General features: G+C 38.4%; 1 protein-coding gene across 17 annotated transcripts in view; it reads right to left on the reverse strand.

The window, feature by feature from the left end:
- Nucleotides 1-25,110, reverse strand: part of ARMC8 (armadillo repeat containing 8) — an 81,420-nt gene that overhangs the window by 36,736 nt on the left and 19,574 nt on the right. For 14 of the 17 annotated variants that reach the window (XM_072868221.1, XM_072868223.1, XM_072868234.1 and 11 more), the window contains 3 exons: nucleotides 10,151-10,293; nucleotides 9,965-10,062; nucleotides 999-1,091 (listed from right to left, as the gene is read on the reverse strand). In XM_072868221.1, coding sequence (XP_072724322.1) covers nucleotides 999-1,091; nucleotides 9,965-10,062; nucleotides 10,151-10,293 — 334 coding nt within the window. Of the gene's footprint in view, nucleotides 1-998; nucleotides 1,092-9,964; nucleotides 10,063-10,150; nucleotides 10,294-23,664; nucleotides 23,734-25,110 lie in introns of those variants that run through there. The other 3 variants (XM_072868235.1, XM_072868231.1, XM_072868237.1) reach the window with 2 other exon arrangements.

Genomic DNA, 25,110 nt, shown 5'->3' on the forward strand with positions numbered 1-25,110 from the left:
TAACTCTACAGTTTTCCATCCTCAGTTTCAGTCAACAGAAGAAATGCAATTGGATGAATGTACATAAATAACAGTAAAGGTAGACAAAAATACATTTTTAATAAAGGAATAATTCAGCATTCCAGAAGACTCATTTTAAGTGATAAGGTAAAAAGATATTTTTTGAGTTAAATACTTACAAATTCATAAATTTTGGAACTTTTTCATTTGTTAGTCTGGGAGATAAATATGATCTATGATCTTTTAATTTTAAACTGTTTCTAAAAGGGAAAGATGCTGTACAAATCTCATTTCCTACACTGAATTATTTTGATACAGTTACTGTATAACCCATGGGTACAGTAACTACCAAAAAACCACAACAATAACACAAAAACCAGCAGTGTGTGGAAACTTGGAGAGGGGGGAGGGAAAGACAAAAACTTCTGTGTTTGGGGTGGGGTTGCTGCTGTTTTTAAATTAGTTTTCCTGTATTAAGAGAATTGCATTATATAGCAGGAATGAACATGTATCTGGATAAACCTGTAACTGGTAGAGCTCAACTGAGAAGAGCATTGTTCTTCCTTTCAACGTATAGTACCTCTTAGAAAATATTCTCTGGGTTTAAAACAGCTGTCTTGAAAGCAGACGCAAGACCTCTTCAAAGAGATGCTCACACTGTCTTGAGACTTCCAGAGGAAAAAAATAAGCCTTCCAAAATTTATACTGATAATAGTGAGGACTGATATTCGCCTAGACTGTTGCCTTGACTTTGTTTAACAGCCAAAGGTATAAATATATATACACACCCTATAAAAAAAGCATTTATTTGCATATTTTGTTTTACTGTAGAGAACCATGTATCAACCCCAATAAATCAGTCAGCAAATCCAGAGCAGTAACAGTTCAGTCATTACTGTCCTAATGTTCCTGCCACAAAAGGCAGTATCATCTTATGCAGTTTCTTATATGCCAGAAACACAAAAAGTTGCATAAAGAACAGGTATTCTCTTTCTTACTTTGCAGCAATGTGAGAAGATCTGACATATGTATTCTTGTGTATATCGAGACCTACTGAGCAGTGCCATGAGGTGGGAGATAACTGTAGCATCCTGGAAACAAGTCAGAAAAGAAAAAGGTATTAACACTGTATTTCAACATAGTTTCTTCACAGTTTGTTCCTTAAAAGAGTACTCCTGATTCTGCATTCAGTGTTCTCCCTTCCACTGAAACTTGTATGGACACAGGACAAGACCATTAAAGTACTACAGGAGAGACTTCAAGGCATGAGTGGCAGTTCTGAGCCAAATCCTCATGGAAAAAATAAAAGGTCAATGCAAGTTAGATATAAAACTTCTGGAATTTTTCTCTAGAATCTTTACTTCGTGAATAAAAGAATGGGGGAAAAAACCTCAAAAAAACTCAACTCAAACCTATTCAATAAAAGACTGGGGAAAAAAAACATACCGACTGCAAGCATGGTCACTGAAAGCAATTACTCCAGGAATTGTCTTAGTATTTTCTTACTACAGGTGTGATGTACTTACCTCTTCATTTCAGCTCTGAGTAGAAAAGAGCAGGGAGGGGAGCAAGGTGCCAGACTGAACAATGTACAGTCCACCTTGAATTCTGTGGCACTCACTTTCTAACCCATTAATGCGGGGTAATAATTTCCTTTGTCTTTAAGTCAAACACACACTATAGACACTATTACTATGCGTGACACTAATGACAGAGAATTCCAAATAAATCAGCAAAAGAAAATCATTATACTAAAGTTGCCTTCTGAAAACACATCCAGTTACTTAAGCTCTGTGGTAAGTTACAAAATTACAACATTTTAAAGCTTTCAGTTACTTGTACCAGTACATTTTAGTGCAGCAACTGCAGTGATATGAAAAGAAACACTGGTCATTTTAGTTTGGAAACGTGGTAAACTAAATTACTTCCCTGAGATAAAGGGTGCTGAACAGAGGAAATGAAAGACTGAATGAGTCTTCCTTTCCAAAGAACTTATGCTATACTGACCCTATACAAGTAAGTCAGACTCTTTTACCTGCAGGAGAATGATGAATTGCAACCCTCTGACTAGAGAGAGGTGGATTAAAATTAGAGCAAAATCTTCATGCTCCTCAGCTACTTTTACAGTAATGAAAGTACTACTAGCCTGATTGTTTTAATGACTATAGCTTCAGAGATACACAGCTGTTTATGAAAAGTTTTATTTCCCAATTACTTGGGAAATTTCCAATCACACTTTTTTATATTAGCAAAATAAACATGTATAAGTGTCTCCTATTTGTATACATATTTGAGATTACACAAAGATTTGCAATATTTATTTTTTATTTTTAATATTTTTAATAAATGTATATATATAAAAAAATTAGCAGACTTATTTTAGAAAGCTTTGCTGCCAACAGCCCAGCCTTCTTATTCTCAGCAGAAAACAATACAACAGAGCCAAGAAACACACTGAGAATAAAAACTTGTTTCTACTGCTTGTTTCTCAATAACTAGAAAGGATCAATGTGCAACAGCCTCATTTGCCATTTCAGCATCCTAGAGAGAGAAAGTTACTTACTAGAAACTGCAGTTCTTCCAGGTACACCAGCCATATATCCATGTTCATTGCACACTTATGTGCATAGGAAAAGCAAGGGACAAACTATTCTAACCATTATTCTTAGGGTCTGGTCAACAGTAGTTCCATCTGACCTTCTGCCTTTACACATGGCACATATAAAAACACATCTATTTCTTTGCAACTTCAGAACCCAAAGGCCTGCAAGGAACTGGTTTGGTTGCAGGGCAATAGTGGCATTAAATCCACAAGTATGTTGTAATAGCACTGATGGTCATAACCATAACGAAGTATCTCTTGACTCTCCCTGACAGAGGTAAGCCTGCAGTGGTGTGTAAACTAAGTCGGTATTGGGTTTTGGACATATGCCAAGCAAAGCAGCAAATTTTCACAAGAAACCAAACAGAAGCAGCTAACAGGCCAAGCTTGTTCTCAAGAAAAACATGTTACAATCTTACAAAGTCATAGCAGGTCCCCCAAACTTCTGTCTCCTTCTTTGAGTTAAAGCAAAACAAACACATACCCAGGATTCCTCTGTGGTTTAACACATTTGACCCATTAAAACAGATTCTTGTCATTTTCTGTAAACCTTAGGCAGCTGAAGATACCAAGCCACATTAGTGTTCAACACAAGATACATATATACATGCTAAGAGGCTTATCAGTGATAAAGTGCACCTTAAACAAAACAACCAAGAAGTCAGGAGGGTAGGGGGAAGAGAAAAGAGACACATCAGGATTCAGACGCAGTAAAGCTTAAAACAAGGAGCTTCAAAATGTAAGATGCAAGACCTGAAATCTCCTGCAGGAAAATCACTGACTAGGTAATCTGGCTTATTTCAAAAATTGCAACTGGAAGGATGTAAATGTTGGTCTAAAAGTTAAAGTCTAGTGAAATTGATAAGAGATATTGCTCTTGCCAAAGATAAGAGGTACAAGAATTCACAACTAAAGAAATATATGCAGAGTGAGCTGAGTAAAAAAATCTGCACCAGCTCAGTAATCCTTAGCCAGAGGAGATCCCAATCAGCAAAAAAGGATTCAAACTGTCACTATTAAAGAAGCATAGACACAGTGTTCCCTAATGTTAGTAACATATGTTTTTCTATCTACGTGATCTAGAAAACCATAGAACATTGAAAACTGGGGGGATAAGGGGGAGCAAACACATTTGTCCTGTTTAGGTCTCTTCTACCGAATAGGTGGGGTTCTAATTTATAAGCACCCACTATTATATATTGCTTTATAACTGTATCTTGTCCTTACCTTAAATTTGGTTTTCTCTCAGCTAACCAGGAAATTTTAGATAAGAATTTATAGATGTCAGTATCCATTCAGGTTATTAGGGAGAAAAAGAAAGCTGGAAGAGTACCAACTAATTTATTCGCTTAATCATAGGTGACTAGCTTGCAACCAGATTTGACCCTTGCATCAATCGGGTAATTCTTACGGACTGCTCTGTGAAGCTGTCTTGTCTACAGAGAGATATTGGCAGGTACAGATCTGCTTTTCTGTCAGGCAATGAATACAATTCACTCACATGATCTGTCACCTTTATCACATGACCAATGCACATCTGGATATTGAATAATGCTGACAACTCTGAAGTGGTCCTATAAAAGGCTATAGGACTTTCCCTCCTTCCCTCAAGCTGGTAGAAAGGTTTTGCATCTTGTTTTATTTTTAAACTTGAACTGGTAGAATTGCTTAGGAAAACCAGATTTCAGTGAAAATACACAAGAATAACATTTAGATTATTCTTCATTAACTAAGAAAGCACTTGAAATCTATAAAAAGTGCAAGAAGGCAAGCCTTGTATCAGGAGTCACTGGAAATCAACCTGAAGCTACAGAAGTGAAGATTTCCGATGCTATGTTTCACAGATTCTACTAGAACATATCTTCCCGTATCCTTGTTTTTATCTCCCAAACTATGAATAAAAATATATTGCTGTCATCTTTGAGTAAAATAATTATTCAGTTAAACTCTTTTATTCAATACAGATGAATGCGTAACATCTCTACCTGTATCTACCACCAGGGAAGTAACTAACAAACTTTTGTTTCACATCCCAGCCAGTGACATCACCATGCAATAGTTCAGTTTCACCCAAAACTTCAACAGTATTGATCACGAGTACTTTTGGCTGCGGTATGACAGATTGGAGAGTTTTGGTAAAGATACAAATGGACAGAAATGGAGCCTCTTAACTGTTTGAAAGCTCTGCTATAGTTATGGAAATGGGAATAGAATGACACACAGTGATATGCATAAGGTAAAATTTTACTGACCAGTGTGGCATCATGGCCCAGTGGTAAATTCCAGGCTAGGAAGGTGTTCATATTGGATGATGAAAAGCATTTTAATTTAGCATTTATGAGACTGGGCCGTTCCGATACCAAACATTCTGACGGCACTTCTGGTGTCACTGTGACCCCACCAATGATGTTGTATATATGATATAAGGGTTAATGAATCCTTGCAATCAACAGAGTAAGTGTTCCCTGAAATTCTACCAACACCGAAAAAACTGTATTATTAGATATTCTGGACAATTTTAGGATACGTTTGAGAAGCAATTCTTTGGAGATATCTTTTATACACTTTCTCATTTTGTTCCATCAAATCAGAAATGTTGTGGGCATGAAAAGGTTAAAAACTGTTGGAAAGTTGCAAGAGTGCTTCCTTAATGCTTGTGATAAAATTATGTTAATTTTGCCCCTTGATTCTGCTAAAATATATCCAACTTCTATAATAATTTTGGTATGTTTATCAGAAAAGAATCTAGAAAGAGTAAAAAGATGTGTGGACATTACTCACTTCCAACTAAATGCAAATAGTAATTACATGTCAATATGAAGCTACATAATTCCACTTTTTTTCATACTAATACCTAAGTAACAAAGGATCTTTCTAGCAACCCTAGTAAGTGACATTGAGTCTACACTCATAATTTGCAGGTAAAACAATAAGATTCACAAATCCATTAAAAATGTTGTCTGCTAACAAATACTAATTCCAGGCAACTTATGACAAATATCTATACATCACATGTATTGTAACAAAATTACTGCCCATCCAAACAGAATTCAGAAAGAGAGAATTAACAGAGTTGCATTTACTTGCTTGGATCCCAATACCTACCTACTTTCTTCATATTCCTTTTTAACATTAAAACAAAATTTGCAAGATCTATTCTTAAAACATTTCTTTGCAACAGAGGATTATTATTCTTTTTTCCAAGTCAGAGAACTGAAATTCTTATGTTCATTCAAATAACATAAATTCTAGCTCTCTAAGCTAGAATTAATCATTTTATAATTCTCATTTTCAGGTAACAGTTCAGATTAGAGAACATTTAGTCTTGCTGCATGGGCTCAGCCATCACAAACAGTTAGGAGGAACGAAAGGAGTAAGGCATTAGAAGATGACCTAGATTCCTCCTTTAGTAACTGCGTATCATTGAGCCATGGTGGAACACACGTACACTTTGCAGTGTGATTTCATTGCTCATTAAATACTTGGTTATTAATCAGTGTAACATATCCTGCTCTGTCCTGCTAGCCTTGTCCTTTCAATTGTTCCTCTTCCCCTTCATCAAGCCTGGTCGATCAACTGGTGACATTAGGTTTTTCATCTGAAACCTGAATAGTAAGGAGGAATGCCTTTCACTTCACATTACTAGCTCACCTAAGCTGGAAAAAGTGAGATTTCTGAAGCTTCATTCCTCATTGTCTCAACAGCAGGGGGAAAACTCATCCTGCTGCAGTGCCTTCATTCTCCATGCTTCCTGTAAGGACAGACTCATTCACAGCAGAGAACGTACCTGCTACCTGCCTCTTCCTTCAAGGCCAGCATAGTAGCCACAGATAGCAATTTCTCAATAAAATTGTATCTGGGTCCCACTGAGGAAGGAAAATGGGATCACAACTGAGAACATCTGTAAGGAAACATGCAGAATGCCTTCATGGGCTGGTAAGGTTTTCTGCCACTGAACCAATTTTTTTTGTTTTAAATAGAATAGCAAGAGCTGAAGCAACAGGCTATCAGTCAAACTGGATTTGACTTAGTGCTTGAATCTATTCAGCAAGCCAAAACACACCTAGCTACACTGAGCTGGCTAGTTCAGATATACAAAACACCTCCAAATATAATCTTACAATTTAAAAAAAAAAGTCTGCACATCTATCTGCATCTCAACAGATCCTTCACCCCAGGACCCCATGTCATTCCTCATTTCCATTTGCAGGATGGTCACTAAATCTGTCTCAGCACCAAAGCCTGCACCCTTCCAGTGAAGGAAGTCTGCACAAGATGTGTTTACCTGTTCCACAGCAAACTTGCTGTAAGATCTTAGTATCAGACACTAAAAGCCTGGCCTTTTTGAGAGCTCCGTGTTCATTCAGCTCAACACACATACGGATGGGTCTTGACATTTTCTCAGTACAAGTCCTAAGTTCCTACAGGAAACAGCCCAAATGTTTCCAACTCTGAAGAACTATTTTGTGTTTGGAACTGAACATAATTGCTCAGAACTTCCAGGACTTTATCCTTCAAGCTCCTGTCTATAAGGAAAGGTTGAAGAGGAAAGATGTAGTTTCTGACACCTAGTATTTCTGCAGGGAGAAATACTCAGGTTACTGTGGACAATGTGGCTTTAGTTTTTTTTTTAAATGCGATTTTATGTTTATTCTCTCCCAAACCTATTGCAAATAGAAAGAAATATTTTAGGCAGCTCTCTTTAAAGCACTTGTGTATCCTGGGTCCTAACTGAGAGGTCCTCTGAAACCTCTAGAGTGACTCCATCCTTGGAGACATTGAGCTAAGTCATAATATCTCGTCTTGGAAATGGTCCTGGCCAAGGTTTGAGAGACAGCATCCTCCATGCAGTCAAACTGCAAAGAAATTCTGGGAAAAGTTTCTTAGATACAACTCAGGAACCAACTTTTCAGAAGTCTTCTCCAGAACTGCTCGACAAGAATGAAAAGCCATTGACAAACTTAGTCTCTTATCTTTCAAAATAGGACCTGATAAAGGCAGAACTCAAGAGGCTGCTGAATAAGCCCTTTCATTAATTCAAGATCTGAAGCTATATGAAATGGTGACAGCCTCCCTAGAGTTGTTGTGATCAGAAACAAAGAGGGAGCAGGGTGGCTAAATGAGAACTTGAAGTTCTTCTTGCTATTCTCAATGTTGGAAAAATGCAGTGTCTGCCATAAGAGTGTTGATTAGGCCCATAATTATTTCTTTAATTGCAAAGACAACTTCTCAACTGCTGACTTGTGAAACACAGTTTGCAGCAGTGGGGGTTGTGGCTATACCTTCCAAGAGATAGGAAAAACGTCTCTTCTTTTCAAAGGATCTGCATTCATGACTTTTCAAGGCATGGGTTGGGGTATTCCCACAAGAGAAGCAAAAAAGAAGCTGATTTGCAGAAATAGGACCATAAGCACAGTCATAAAATATTTAGCTTTCAGGTGTCCAACTGGAATAGGAGATTGGAAAATGGGTATTACAGTTGAAACTAAAGAACAATGGCACCCTCACCAGATGACAGTTTCATGTGGCTATGGTTAATTAAGGGACATCACATTTGCCTGAAGGAGGAATGGGGTAGCAGAGTTCTGATGTCACTGTTGTGCAGCAGAGAAAGCAAAGGATGAAACAGAAAATCCAATATCTTAGGCATATTGTTCCCACAATATTGGTGGTAATTTATATGCTAATACTGGTTCTTTCACATTTCTTTACATACTCTTCCACTTCCTCTCCCTTCAAGATATCAAATCTCCCCTCCAAATAGGGAGCAATTAATAGTCTCTATTGAGCACTGATCCCCAAGATCAGTATGGACTGGTATGGAGGTATGGACTGGATTGTTAATGGAGATGATCATCTTAAGCCCTGACTTTGGATGCTGAGAGCAGGAAGCAGATGCCCCTGTAATTACAGACTCTTAGAGGCAGACTTGGGTGAATCTGGGAGCATGAAGTGGAGTCAAAGGAACGAACAGAGACACAAAGAGGAAACTCTCAGATCACTCAGGAGAGGTGCCTTCAGTGGTCATACATACAATCTGCATTGAGGGTTTCCTTGCTGAACAATCAAAACACAACTGGAAAAATGGCAGTGAACAGTGGAGGACAATGCTGGATGACTACCGACACATACTAAATACAAGGGTAAGCTGTGAAGAGCTGCAGAAAGACTTAATGAGATGGACTAACTAGAAGATGAAATTCAGAATAGGTGTATGGTAAAATTGAGTCCACAGAAAACAACAAGTTTACACAACTATTTCTGCAATGAAAATGTAAGAAATCATTAGAAAAGGAATAGAGAACAAAACAGACATCATTACAGTACTGCATAACTAGACAAAAAATCATGAAGAAAATCTGTTGAGGACTATTAACGCACAGAAGTTGTCTCTAGTAATGACAAGAGACACCTGAACCGTAGAGAAGGTATGAAATCAGAGGCCAGCTGTGCCCTTCTCTGTAAGCATCAAGTCTTCCTCAGCGAGTGACAGTCATCCCTTTGAGTGGTCGGACCAGAGTGGTTAGCACTGTGCACTCCCAATTACTCTCAGAAGTTGGACCTGCTCGTTGACCTCCAGCCAGCAGACCGGTGCAATGCTACCCTTTTCCTAGCAGAAAGAGATTGCTGGTACAGTACAGTTTTCATGACGCAGCTTGCCTCATCCCTTACACTGGGACAAACAGGAAGGGAAGAGTGCAAACCCTTCTTTCCCCTCCTTCCAAGTAAGAGACAGTGACTGAGTTTGGGCAAGGCCTTTTGTGTCTAAGCTGCCAAGAGACAGCATTACCTTCAGACAGGGCTCCACATCAATGGCTTTGCCCAGTCACCTTAACAAGGTCAGCACCAATAGCCTTATTGCTCACATGCTCCAAGCTGAACTCAAGATTGCAGCAATGGTGGAGGACATTTTCTATCCTCCTGTCAGTTAAATGTAAATCACACATATATTAACTAACAGCAGAGAAATTTTGGAGGTGAATCTCTTCCACATGAAGTGCAACTAAGCAAGCACCCTCACATCTGGAGTGGGAGGACGGTGTCGGATAAAATTTGAAGTTTCAGAAACTAACTTTTGCCAATACAGCTGTAATAATGGCATCTGTAAATACCATTTAGAGACAGTTTTTACTCCTTAAGCCCGAAAATTTTAGTTTTTGTCTTTATCAGTGTGCTACCTTGTCGACCATCTCATCAAATATTGCTATAAATGTTAGGTGAGCCAGATGCCTTAAACGTAGGTGAGAAATAGCTAACGTTGTTGGTCAAGCAAGTCCTCGTTACTACTGCAGACAACAATACCTTTCACTCCCACCAACTCTATACATTTTAAAAGGACATAATAATCTGCTTACAACTTACTGTGTATAGTAGATCCTCTGGAGTTACAGGACTGATGAAAATGGTACGGAGACATCGCAGGCAAGCTTCAATAAACTTCAAATCTGGCAACAGTAATCCTATAAATATAGACAAAAACTACTCTTCAGTTTCATTATCTTTGCTTATTTGAATACTTTAGGAACATTTACTGACATAGTAAAGTACCTTGCAATAAGGCTGGGATAATATGGCAGTCTAGTAGGGATTTGACATTATTCTCTGTACCCATTGCAAGGCTTCCAAGGACCACTGCACATTCTGTTCTCAGTTCTGTGCTGGAGGTTTCTTGCTGAAGTAAATACAACAACCTGGAAACAGAAATTCAAATGGAAGAGAACTTTTAAGTCTAGTAAAAAAAAAAAAAAAATCTGAATCGTACTACATGAAGAAGATGAAGTCCCTGATAGAAAGATGAAGACTGAACAAACGAGTAAGATGAACGCTTTATTCACAAGATCCTTTTTACACTGTGTGTTCCTACACAGGTTTTACTTGTTGTTATGGTAGAATGATACCACACTGTTTTTTTCTAAAAATGTAGTGTCACAGTACTTGATATCTGGGATGAGGTCTTTCAGGATACCAGGAAGATCCCAAATTTCAATTAAAGGAAACGAGTCTGCAGTTTGACGTCAATGGGAAAGGGAACCTCGTGCATCTCCCCTAACACCTAGGGACATGATTACCACTATCGTGATGGTTATAATCTTTGGCAGTGATTTATTCTGGGTCACGGTTGCAAAATAATTCCATCATCAAGCACAAGCATGGGGGCTGAGAGTAATCTGAGGTTTGAACACTGAGAAACGATCACATATGAACATAAAGAAAGCCCAGAAAAGTTTTATGTGCAGGAAGGCAGCTGAATTGTAGCTAAACAGGATCACTTCAAGCCTAAAACACATTCTGCCAAATGGATACCTTGGATCTCAATCAATTTGGATTCTTTATACAGTATCAAGATACCTAGGAGCCCCTTTGAACACATTTTAGATTACATCAGTAGCACCTGAATCACAGCAGAGGTCACCAAACACTTTCAGTCTAAATCTGAGTCATACAAAGAGCCCAGACAGCAACCAGATCCAGCACAGAAGAGAAACACTTTAAGATTTACATGGTTTATAAGCTTAAGATGAAAACCATTTAACTAAGGGCTCCCACATTACATACAAGTCTGAGCAAAAGTATAACAGGTAAGATGACTTGGACATCGAGGTACAATTCTCTCTGTATATGCAACATATACAGTCACTCTTCTAGATTCACTGAGCTAAGATAGAAATATTCCCAATTTAGTAACATGCCACTCTGTCTAGTTTGAAAAGGTCCCTCCTAAAGCCAGGCAATATACTGAAGCCTTCTCTAGGAGCAAAAAGGAGCCAAAAGCCAGCACCTACTCCACTGTTGAAGGGGACAGAAGTAGTTACTCAGGTAAACAGATCCTGAACAAAATGCACCAAAACCTGACTTCCTAAATCAAAGGCAAGGGAAAAAATAACCGGAAACACAGTAGCTAAATGTGACTTAGGTACATGGGACTGGAAAAGGCCACCAAGGGAAGTACAAGCAGCCCCACAACAGACTAACACAGAAGAGCACCTTTAACACACACTCCAAATGTTTCCCACTTACATAAGGCAGAAATTGCTTCTTAGAATCCCCTACATTTGAAACCTAAAGTAAAAGGCCAACAGACATAACTATGGCATGTCACTGGAAGAAAGCTATGAGATCAAAGGTCTCTTCAATACCTGTAAGTAGCACATTCATTACATAAAGTTCGTACTGTCCCAGGCAGCAGATAATTTACCAAGCTTTTGGAGAAGGAGAACAGCAAAATAATCCCCCAATACTCCCTAACAATTCATTTCGATGAAAAATTTTCTGATTGTGAATCTCCTAGGAATCTGCTTTGCTCTAAACACAGGTTTGACAGGAGCCAGAAAGTGGAGGTATGCTAGTATCAGTCAAAGCACACGTGTACCCTTTTTGAGATGTAGCTAATCTCATGGTGGAAAAAAGCTCCAAAACACAAACACAAACTAATGAGATTAAATATAATTTCTTCCTGAACACAAACAAAACCGTTGAAATGTGGCACAAAATTAAGGTGTGAGATGCAAGCAACCCCAAAAGCACAGATCTCTTTTCTCCTTTCAACTTCCTTCAGATTCAAAGGATCAGACTGGCATATATTGAGAATAGCACAGATTTCCAGAATCATTGCTGTTTTCTTTAATCCAGTCTTTCCACAAACTTATCAGACAAAGGCATCCAGGTTCTTTGTCCCTGCTTATCTGTTTTATCTGAAAGACCATTTACTCCTGATGTTCAGAAACCTCTTCTAACTTCTTGGTTAAATCTATTCCTGACTAATTTACATCAACTTGGTATTACATACATATTATCCTTTAATTTGTATAATCCTTCTCATTTCTTACAGCAACCAGCTAACAGTCCTGAGGCACTTTGGCCCAAACTGCCCACATGGCTCAATGGAGCTGATCTGCTGTTTGTTCTTCATTTTACTCTAGGGCCCTTTAACACTGACAGAACAAGGTATATAAAAAAGGCTTAGATTATCAGTTGTTCCACAAAAGCATATCTAACACATCATTTGTGCAAACTCAAAATTAACCATAGCTATATTATCAGCTTCTGGAAAAGGAACAAAAATTATACTTAAGGCAATTAAATTACATGTTTCTAAAGCTACAAATTCTGGTACTGTATTCTTTGAAGTATCAGCTGCGCTACATTCAAGGTAAAGATTAGTGCTGTTTCTGAAAGACTACAAAAGAAGAAAAATACATAATCAATGTTATGCAAAATTATCACAAAGGAAAAAAAGCATTCCACTTCCAATCCAAATGGGACAGAATAACCTTGCATTACTATTACTTCTTTATAGACAGCTGGTTTTGTTCTCTGCCTTCTAGATCAGGTAAGGATAGACAGGAAGCAGAAGTTTCTTTGGTAATATACAAATGCACTGAGTGATCCTGGCTAAAATTCATCCTTGAAAAGATGTTAAGTTTTTTCTGGACACTGAGCTACTATATGGAAAGTGCAATCTCATCTACTGTTCTAACTCCAATTGACATTCCCTAATTGCCTAGAAAAATCCCTTAGTGCAGAAATAATTTGACAGGAATTACTGTGAGCAGATCAGAAGATGAATTAATTTATTGCAGTAACCTGTACAGCTGTTTTAACACGAAAGACTTGACATTTCTCAACCCTTCTAACTTAAACACATACATTTCGTAAGCTAACATTGCAGAACGGTTTTCAGCATCTTCTATTTGTAATGCCACTGCTAGAAACAGTTATGTATCTTCTATAATCTGTATCACTTTATTTCACAGCAGAATTTAAACTCCCCTCCCCCCCCCCCCCGATATTTAAAAAGCAAGCTGAAAGATTTGACTTCAAAGAGTTGGCAGTTTAGAAAATATACTGACAACCACCCAGACCAGTCAAGAACAGAAATCAGCAACGACATACATACAATCTTTCATCTCTGCACAAGGAGTAAAGAATAAAAAGTTTTAAGTCTGTTACCAAAACAATTTAGCTTCAGGTATAAGTAGTTTATTAAAAGTTACTTTTTACAATTATTTTAAATGATACAGTATATGATATAGCAATTTTAGTAAGACTTAAGGCACTTGATTCCTCCTGTTTTCACTATGCTTTCTCAGTCTGCTCCTTCAAATGAGTAGTTGTTAGAACCCCTCAGTGATGGTATCTGTAAGGACACACCCAGGCTCACCCATACCTACACTGCAGTAAGCAGATCTATTTATGATGCAGGAACATAAAACTGACTCATGTAGTTTAATTCAGCATGTACAGAACAAACATGCCATCGAGCAACATAAAACAACTTCCAAAGCAGGAATAAAAGGCTCAATTTTCCCCTAAATCGTCAACCATACCCCAAAACAAGTGTTTTGGCAGCATGCTTCAAGTTGGGTTGGTTTTTATGGACTATGCTGGGAAATACATTTCGGAGTGCTGGGGCAAAGACAACTGGCCATTAGCATCTGTCCCCTTCCTGTGAGAAAGGCCTCACTTATACACTATTACTGACCACTACTAACTTGGAGATATGCTAACTTCATTTCAGAATTATCTGAAGGAGTACTGTTATAGAGAAATAACTTTCCTTAGATTACACGACTTAAGATCCCCAGCCCCCTCCCCGCCCCCCCAACCAGGAGAAACCTCCAAAAACAAGAATCAAGACTAAACCAATCCTTTCACTGATTATTTTCTAACAAGCTTAGAAAGCCATTAAACAAGCTTTTCAGACATGGGGTTGTCTGGGATTCCCCAGACAAGGAGACTCCTCTGATCTAAGTGTTGGTAAATATGGATCTAATTACCAATTAAAAAATGTCAGTAACAGACACTTTTTTTAAAATAGCTTTCAATAACCTAGAAGCATCTTCCCTGTACAGATCACACCAATATCCTTCTCTGATTATTAAGGACTTCAATAAATAATCTGTTCCTGGCATCCAGAAATGTTCAGTCATAGAATCACAGAATAGAATCATAGAATCATTTAGGTTGGAAAAGACCTTTGAGATCATTGAGTCCAATCACTAACCTAGCACTGCCAATTCCATCACTAAACCATGTCCCTAAGCACCACATCTACACGTCTTTTAAATACCTCCAGGGATGGTGACTCAACCACTTCCCTGGGCAGCCTGTGCCAATGCTTGAAAACCCCCTTGGTGAAGAAATTTTTCCTAATATCCAATCTAAACCTCCCCTGACACAACTTGAGGCCATTTCCTGTTGTCCTATGGCTTGTTACTTGGGAGAAGAGACTGACACCCATCTTGCTACAACCCCTTTTCAGGTAGTTGCAGAGAGTGATAAGGTCTCCCCTCAGCCTCCACTTCTCCAGGCTAAACAACCCCAGTTCCTTCAGCCACTCCTCATAGGACTTGTTCTCCAGACCCTTCACCAGCTTCATTGCCCTTCTTTGGACATGCTCCAACATCTCAATGTCATGTCCCAAAACACTCTTTTGGATTTTTACAAAATTTTTTACAAAATCCAAATTTTTTACAAAATCCAAAAGCACCCCAAGTTCTGAAGGTTGTTCTCTTCCAAAGAAAATAATTGCTATTTTGTTTCCCATTAACACTCCGCACTTAGAACAGATGTTACAGCTACATTGATGTTAAAGAGTGAAAATGAAACACACTGACTATAATCTATAGTCTTTCTATGTGTTTAAAATAGAAATCCTTAACTGAGCTTTATAATTAGTGAAGATGAAAATTTAAGTTCAGATTTTGCATACAATAAGTTTTTGAAATATTAATAATATCCTTTTCTAGATCTTTAAAATATGCTTGTGTTTCAGATTAGGTTTTCCACAGAGCTAGACATCCATATTATAATATTTTCTGTTTCTTTCTTTAGAAGAGAGAACTGACACCAAGTACCATTGAAAATTAAGTAGTTAAATGACAAACTATAAAATTATGAAAAGTTTCAAGTGAGGAGAATCCATATAATTGATAAAGATGAAACTGTGCATTAATAAACTACTGTTAAACATTAAGGACAAAGACCACATCCTCCTACTGTCACAAGAAACACAGGGATAGCACAGTAATGTACATCCTGGACTGGTTTGTTGTTTCCAGGGTCTAGCATAGACAAATCCAGCAAAGGTGTTTGTAATACATCCCTCCCACATATTAATATTAAAAGGATAAAAAGGCAGAAAAATGGCATGTACATGCAGCGGATAAAAGGGAAGGTCATAATTTGGATTTTGGAAATTAAAAAAAAAAATTACTGAGGTACTTGTTCATAGTCCACATTTTTTAAGAACATGATGTCCCTGCTTAACCTGGATCCCTTATCTCCAGCCTTATCCCTTATCAGCCAGCCATTCTACTTCTACCAAACCTGCACAAATACGGGAACAAGGCTCTGCTAGGACCGCCATAACTCACTTCTGTAGAGCCTGGAAGCTTCAGGAGAAACCAAAAGCACAGAACAGATATTCTAAAACAGCAAAAAGGTGCTAATGTTCTTGTTGACTTACTCTTCAGCCTGTGATCCCACAGTAAAGCTCATTACAATGAGACAGGAAATAAAATAAAGCTAATGGAAAGACCTTGCAACATCTTCATGAACATTAATCCAAAGTTTGATGCTAAGTAGTTTAAAATGCAATATTTGGACTTTTTCAAGCTTCTAGAAGGCTTCCCTAAGATATTTTCCTCTAATGTTTATACAGAATACAATTTCTTCCATTTGTCCCTGCACTTCTAATAGCAATTAAGTGATTAAAGCCTCTTTCTCAGATGTCAGTAATGGCATCCAGGCAATCATAGCTAAACAAGGTAGGACAATAAGTCCACCCAGAGAGTTACCTCAATGAACTCCATGAACAACTATGCCTAGAAACCAAAAATAAGGTCACCTGGAGGCATGATGTATTTTGAACAACTGATAGGGACTCATCTAGGAAAACCACGCAATATTCTAGATAAAGTAGAAAACTTTCAAGGAAAGTAGCTGCTGAACAAATGGTAACTACAGTGGCTTAGCAAGGAAGATAAACAGTTCAGATCTTCCTTTCTTTTGAAGACTATTGAGATGGGTGTGGTGCATCAGAGTTGTGCACTGTAAGACAGACTTGCTTGATTTAGACCTCATCAATATGGTCTGAACACAGACCTCATAGTTCACTAAAAATAACAGAAATTTACTCTTTGACATTCCATCCCACTTACAAGTTGTCACAAAAATCTCTGAAGTTCTTAAAATACCTGGGAAGGAGATTAAATTCAGCTGTTAGTAAAAGCACATTTTCAGCACTTCATCAAGCCCCATAAGCAGGCATGGGGAAAAAGAGCTCAGGGTAACAGTTCAAGTTACAGTACCATGAATCTTAAGATACCTTTTATCAAAAGTATATGAATCTTTGATACTTTTTATCAAAGTATATGAATAAATAAGAGCCTTAATTCAACATGATTATCTGAATATTTACTATTAGTCCCCTCGCAAAACAGATGAATGCACTATTTTTTGGAATGATCATGATTTCTTATTCTACCTTGGAAGGTGCTTGTCTTCCAGTCCGTTGCAAGAAGGCCTGAAAACTATATCATGGAAACATATGCGATGAATATACAGATGAAGGTACTACTGAGGTATGTTATTTACTGTTGGCTTACAGGATATTGAATAAAAAGTTAATGCATGCATAGAGGTTGGCCTCTGAATAGGTAGGAAGTCCCAGTGAGCATCAATCCCAAACTGTGAACTGAATTAAAGTATGAGAATAGATCAAACAAGATAGGACAACATACAAATTTTAAAAAAACTGCTCCTTTTAATGCATTTTAAGCATTACTTTTCAAACAGCATAACAGGAAGCAATCACTGGCCACAAAATTTTCCAAAGCAAGAACTAAGTATCACTTTAAAAGCACACAGAATAATTTCTGTAAAATATCTGAAGTGAAAAATTAAATAGTTATGGATTCTTACATACAAGGATCAAAAATATGAGCAATTTTTGATTGTTAGTTAAAGAAATGTATCCTAAACTGAGATGTCACAGTCTCACTTCTGGAAGCGACAAGTTAATTCAAAATTTCCAAAAGTTGGATCCAAGGGGCCTGGGCTAACTCTACTACCAAGCTAAAAAAACCCTACCAAGCAAAGATAACTGCCTCTGAAAAATGTCATACAAAACAAATAGTACCTGTCAGTTTCTTTAAAAAGCCAAGTCAAGAAATGGGATGGTAGGACTCAGCTTTGAACTACACTATTGAAAATGTTCTGACTTACTTAAATGTCTGTAAAGGAGACAGTAACACGAACACTCCACTGACGCGTGGATTACAGAGAAAAACACCCTTTACTTCTGTAGTATTATAGTGCTGCATGCAGTAGGGAAGTAAGCTGCAAAGAAAGCTTTTCCTTTAGGAACAAAACATGGAGTCTCAGCTTACAGCTCTAGTAATTACAGCTCTAGTAATACATGACACAGAAAATCCCAATGCGAAGTTCAGCTGAGAAAGGAACAAGACATCAGGAAACAACTGTGCCTTGCCCTCATAAGGATGTCCAAGAAGTTTGGACAAAACACGTCATTAATATGCATGACAGACCTAGTAATACTATGTCCAAATGTACTGTCTAAGTTCTTGAAAGAAAGCTGGTAACATGCCAGAGATCATGAATGTTTCAAAAGATATGCATAATTGATAACTAGTACATTTCTTATTAACACCACCAGCAGTGGTCAATGCAGTACAAGTTGATCTGAACACCTTACAACTTCTGCAGTCAGCAGGTCAATTAGGTGGGAACTGAGGATCACAGAACCAGAGCTGTAAGGAATCTTGACAGATCCTCTAGCCACTGACCTTGCTCCAAGGCAGGATCATCAATCATTAAATCATTTGAAGTTACGTCTTGCTTGTTTTTCAATACTTCCATTGGTGGAGATTCATCCCATTGTCACCACCAGCAGCCTTTCAGCACTGCAAGGTACAGATGTACATACATTTCTCTACTACTATAGGGCAGTCTTGCTCTCTCCTGTGTCTGTGCTCATCTGTCCATTTTTTTTAACTCAAGAGAACAATACTTGCTTTTTTGTGAAAGTCAGTTTTCCTGTGATGATTGAGCTGAAGCAGTTTTCTGTGCAGTCACACAAACAGCAACACAAAAAGCTGTAGTACGATATGATCAGAAGCATAGAGGGGTGGTTCTGCGAGATAACCCTCTGTCAGAAGAGACCTGTTAAATCAACTTCGCTTTACACCTGCACCTTTACATACACTGCCTGGGTCAGAGCCACAAAAGGCACTCTCATTAGTGTAACAAAGTCCTAATTCCAAGGCAACAGAAAGAGGAGATGCAAGCCACAAAAGCTGCACTTCTACCAACAAAAGTTTTCAGACAAAAGAAAGCAAGAAAGGAGTTGCTACCGAGCACTGAGGGATTAGGGACAAGATTACTCCAGAAATACTAATTTCAGAGAAGACAGATGCCAAGCAAAAGTAAAGAAAAAAGCTCAAAACACAGGCACGAAGCTTGAAGGCGCATTTGAACCTAAGTCATCACTTCATGAGATTATCTTTAAAATGGAAAGTAGCATCAGGACAACAAGGTGCTAGCATGTTGCATATTCAGCAACACTTCTCTAAGAAATAAACGACCACCTGCTAAAAAACCCAACTCCATCTCCTGTTTGTGCTGTGTATCCAAATGGTTTCCCACTGAAACAGACCAAGTTGAAAAGGTACCAACACTGGAAGGCAAACTAGAGATTGGAACTTGAGTAGATCCTAGTATTTTCGGGCTTTGGACATGATCTTGCCAAAACCTACTTTATAAAAGATGTAACAAGCTAAGATGATCATAATTATTTTGTGCATCACTAAGCACACCAGGCCTCTCTTCTGGAGAAGAGATACACAACACACTTCCTTCTTCATGAATCACAGAATCGTACAGGTTGGAAAAGACCTTTAAGATCATCGAGTCCAACCGTAAACCTAACACTACCAAGACCACCACTATACCACGTCACTAAGCACCTCATCCAAATGCCTTTTAAATACTTCCAGGGATGGCGACTCAACCACTTCCCTGGGCAGCCTGTGCCAATGCTTGACCACCCTTTCAGTGAAGTAAAATCTCCTAATATCCAGTCTAAACCTCCCCCGGCACAACTTGAGGCCATTTCCTCTTGTCCTATTGCTTGTTACCTGGGAGAAGAGACCAACCCCCACCTCTCCACAACCTCCTTCCAGGTAGTTGTAGAGAGCGATGAGGTCTCCCCTCAGCCTCCTTTTCTCCAGACTAAACAACCCCAGTTCCCTCAGCCGCTCCTCATAAGACTTGTGCTCTAGACCCTTCACCAGCTTCGCTGCCCTTCTCTGGACACGCTCCAGCCCCTCAATGTCTCTCTTGTAGTGAGGGGCCCAAAACTGAACACAGTATTCGAGGTGCGGCCTCACCAGTGCCGAGTACAGGGGCACGATCACTTAAGAGACATCTTGTGCCAGAACAATTCATATAATGATTACTGATAGACCTATGGCTTTGTTAGAACAATCAAACCAACTCTTCTTCAAAAATACTGGTTTCCAGTTTTAAAACGTTGTACTGGTTTTGGCTGGGGTAGAGTTAATTTTCTTCGTAGTAGCTAGTATGGGGCTATGTTTTGGATTTGTGCTGAAAACAGTGTTGATAACACAGGGATGTTTTAGTTATTGCTGAGCAGTGCTTGCGCACAGTCAAGGCCTTTTCTGCTTCTCACACCACCCCACCAGCGAGGAGGCTGGAGGTGCACAAGAAATTGGGAGGGAAGACAGGTAGGACAGCTGACCCCAACTGACCAAAGGGATATTCCATACCATATGACATCATGTTCAGCATACAAAGCTAGGGGAAGAACAAAGAAGGCGGGGAATGTTCAGAGTTACTGCGTTTGTCTTGCCAAGTAACCGTTACGTGTGATGGAGCCCTGCTTTCCCGGAGACGGCTGAACACCTGCCTGCCCATGTAGTGAATGAATTCCTTGCTTTGATTGCACATGTGGCTTTTGCTTTGCCTATTAAACTGTCTTTATCTCAACCCACAAGTTTTCTCACTTTTACCCTTCCGATTCTCTCCCCCATCCCACCAGGGGGGAGTGAGCGAGCAGCTGTGTGGTGCTTAGTTGCCAGCTGGGGTTAAACGACAACAAACATTTTTGTTCCCCAGAATATCAGCTGACCAAGGGAAACTTAACAGATTCCTAGCCTTCTGTAACATGCAATTTCGCTTCTCTAAAAAAAGACTTTGATCCCCTTATTGGTAAGTATTTAAAGTCTAGGAAAAAAAGTTAGAACACCCAAATGTGATACTCAAAATTAGCATAGGTTTTTTTGGAGCTTAAACTATTTATGCGGGTTTTTTTGTTCCTCCCAGCTTGATTTCTGAACACTGTTCATTCCTGTTAGAAACAAAGATCCTATCACACATATTAAGACAGGTTATCTGGCATATCAAAGTCCAGTTTATCACCCAAAACACAAAAAATAATAATATTGCCAGCTTCATATCTGTCACTTCACTAACATTTCTAGGGTTGCTCTTTCTCTAGGCCTCAAACTCGAAATCTTTCTTCACATGACTGCAGGCACGCTTCATCCCTTCATGCTTAAGAATGGTTTGGGTTTTATTCTCTCTTTAACAAATGGTGTTGCATGGACAAATTAGACGGGAAGGAGTTGCCGCCTCCTTTCCATAAAAGGGGTAGATCTTCTGTGATGAGGTTTCTTCTCCCCTTCCATGTCATGAAAGTAACCAGCTGCTCCCTTTTCCTCATAGGAAAGCATGTGTCGTGAATCTAGAAATCCCCCAAAGGTGCAGTTTTTCATATTTTTATTACTGTATTGAACCCTGAGTTTGTATGATTCATCAGAACTGGCAACCCTGCAATATTCTTCATCCTTTATCAAGAAAAACAATCCCCACCTACTAAGGATTTTTTACCTTTTTAAAATTATTTGTTTAACAAAGAAACTGAGAAAATAAACCATCAGATACAAAAATAGTCAACAGCAGACATCATTTACCATCAGTCACTCAGAGAAAAAAAAAACACAGAGGTTAAATATTTCTCATACCAGTTTCCACCATTCATTGGCCCTTTCCACTTCACAATACCAGAACTTTTCCCACAAGATAAGGGTTTTTTTGGCAGCTACCTTAAGATTAGAAGCTAGAAAACATTCAAAAAATTATCTGCTGCGTTTCTAAACCTAATCACATCCGTCTAGTAACCCAGCCTTAGACTGTAGTGAAAACTGATGGCTAAGTTTGTTCTCTGGAATAGTTCAGCAGCTTTACTGCCCCACGTACAAAGAAGAAAAAGTCATGTCAGATCTATGCAAGTTAACTCCTAATCCATTACTGTGCTGTTCCTTCTTTACCAAAATTCAGTATCAGGTCCATGAATCAGTGCATAACTACAAAGGTGGTTTAGAGAACCTCTGTCTAAAACCATTTTGGGATAGCACTGGGTTCAATACTTCTATATCTAATCCTAACCAGCCAAAAAAGAGATTTGCATGACTATGTGCACCAAGCACAACACATATTTGCATAAATACATCTTTCATACATAATTTCAGCATATAAAGTTATAAATTAAGAAATTAAGATTTTCATTGAAACCATACCCTCACTCATAAGGGAGAGTTTCCTTATAATAGCTAAAGATGGATTTAAGAGCTGAATACTCAGGCAAGTGCTAATACATCCTGTCTGTACAGGAGATGATTTGATGGTTCTGTCAAGCAGATACTTCCATTCCTACAGTCCTTTAGGAGTAGCATTATAAAAGATACTAATTAGAAGAACTTCTAGAGTGAGTGCCTAAATTCAAGGATAACCCCAAGGAAAAACTAGACATATAAAGGCATTTCTTAATTAAATCAGATTACAGAATCAAAGAATAGATTATGCTTGAAGGGACCTCTGGAGGTCATCTAGTCCAACACACTGCTCAAAGCAGGATCAGCTAGAGCAGGTTGCTCGATATTCCAGCCATGAGGCCAAGCTTTCCAGGACAAAAACTAACAGACATACCTACTTGGTGTTAAACTGAAGTCATACTTGTTATATGCACAAGCCTCTTTATTCCTAAATACCCAAACATAGGGAGTTTGTTGCTTATCTTCTACTAAAACAGTAAATGATATGTTTAACTAAGAACATTATCTGACATTTATCTGAGTAACTCCGAGAAAAGCTGAAAACAACAGGGTGGTTTTCACCCTGCAGTCCTGCAACTGCTCTCACAACAGTCAGCGTCCCAGTATGAAAGTATTCAATATGTAAGGGTGCTCTTCCACTAAGCTCCATGCAGGATCAAGTATCAACATCATGGGTCATCTATGGATTTGTAATACCATGCATTTAAACAAAGAATTGATCAGGATACTTGTGAGCTATGCAAAACCATCCTGCCTAAGTTTTCTTTTTAAATCTCAAAACAAAACGTTTCAAACTATCACAGATATATGAATTTCTCTACTTAGTTATCAGTACATCAGTTTTAATTTTTCCAGTATTTGCCAGCCAATACTGCATGCAAAATCTTCTTTATGGATACTTTTCTTGTGTTTAATGTAGACACAAGCCTAAATAAAATCCTTTTCCTTAGCTGACAGACTTCGGGATGTAACAGAAGCTTCCAGTTAAGAGCAATATCTTTTCATCTTATTAGTAGGTTACACAGTTATGAAAGCAGCAGTCTTATTTTTTTGCAAACTCTAGAAGAACACTGCCTGAAGGAATTTGATTATGTTTAACAATAAATTGAAATATAAAATTTCATGGGTGTCCACGTTGGTGTGTTCATGGCCCCAGAAACAAGTTAAAACCCCAACAAATTCTTACTAGTTTTCACTTCCACAGACAGCCTAACAGTATGCTTCGCAGAACCCAAATTTCAAATGATGGAATGGATAAGAGTTCATCAGCTGTTCTACATGTCATTTAAATGTGCTCCAAAGAAATTAGAAAATAAAAAAACCCAACAGTTAAACAGATACCCTAATAAATAACTTAGGGAAAGGTGAAAATTAACTGTATAAAGTTCTTTGAGGTGCACCTACCTATAGATAGGCCTTTAGCTTTGGGAAGAAGTACACTACCACGTTACAGCTCCAAACAACTGACTTTACGCCTTAAGACTCTGGAGAACAATCAGCTGGAAGTTAAAAAATCATTTTTGGTAAGTGACAAGGATGATTTAGTGTTTTTGTTAAAGGTCTTGGACGGTTAGGTTTAAGATTTGATTTAAAAAACTCTATTCATTTTGGAGTGAAGGAACAACTGAAGCTCTTAATGAGAAATTAGCTCTGAAGTGGATTAAACTTTTAATATTAAACTCTCAGTAATGATTAGATAAGCAATAACTTGATTCAGCTAACATTTTTGACAAAATAGCACAGGTCAGAGCTTTAACAGGTAAACCACAATGTACAGGGAGACAAAGCTATGCTCTGATGACTGGAATTTTAACAGTCTACTTCTCTACGCTCTGCCATCCACCAGATAAAGGAAGAGGAAAAGAGGAAATATGTCACAGGCTTGAAAGGCCCAATCGTTGACTGGATTACAAACCACTGAATGCCGTGTCTTTCGGGGTACAAGAAAGCGGTCCACAGACTTGCAAAACAGAGTTATCAAGAACTTACTCGTGCGTTCATTTCATTGAATGTTTTTCTTTTCCAATTGCACCTCTGTAAGCCAGAGGCTTTAGGCTGTTTAATGCAGAATTCAGAAAGAGCTTAAGAGCGATAATTTTTGCCTGCAACAGAACCTAACCTACTTACTAATTCAGTGGCCTTAAAACATAGCTGATGTGCAGTTTGTGGGAAAGTATATAAAGGAGGCCTCAAGGTACCACAGAGAAGGGAGGGAAAGACTACTTCACTTCTGAAGTTATGTCAAAGAACGGCAAGATACCTGGGTGGTCCTGGTAAACACTTAAGTGAGAGTCTTTAGTTCCCCTATGTCTTTGGTGTTATTAAGTGGCAACGAATATGATGACAATATGATTGTCAGCCTGAACTCCACAGCAAATAAGTGTTTTTCTAACCTCTATTATAAACTCCACCAGAAAGTGGCCTCGATTACAACTCAGAGGATTGGGAGCCAGCAGCACTACAGACTAACTGCTACTAAATGAACGTTGTTTCATTAAGTCAGAAGTCCTATCAAGATGACTTAGAAAAGAACAATTTACATTTGAACTGAGGGCTCAATCATTTTCCTGAGATTTGGGAGATAAGAGCAATTGACAAAAAGCTTTAAATACTGAACTTGGACTCTGAAGAGGTGTCTGACACATTGATAGGCACAAGAGCTACAGTATTTGTTCTTATAAAACTGTCAAGTGAAGGAGCACACCAATAATTACTATGGACTTCCCCATTCTCTGCTAGCACTTATGTGAGGCAGAAGGAAAAAAAACCTAGAAAATTGAAGGATGGTACAAGTAGTAAACTATTTTTAGGCAAGGCTGACTTTTTGTTTTAAGTTGGCCTGCCACTGAA

Source organism: Ciconia boyciana, chromosome 7, assembly GCF_034638445.1.
Source record: "Ciconia boyciana chromosome 7, ASM3463844v1, whole genome shotgun sequence".
Lineage (NCBI taxonomy): Eukaryota > Metazoa > Chordata > Aves > Ciconiiformes > Ciconiidae > Ciconia > Ciconia boyciana.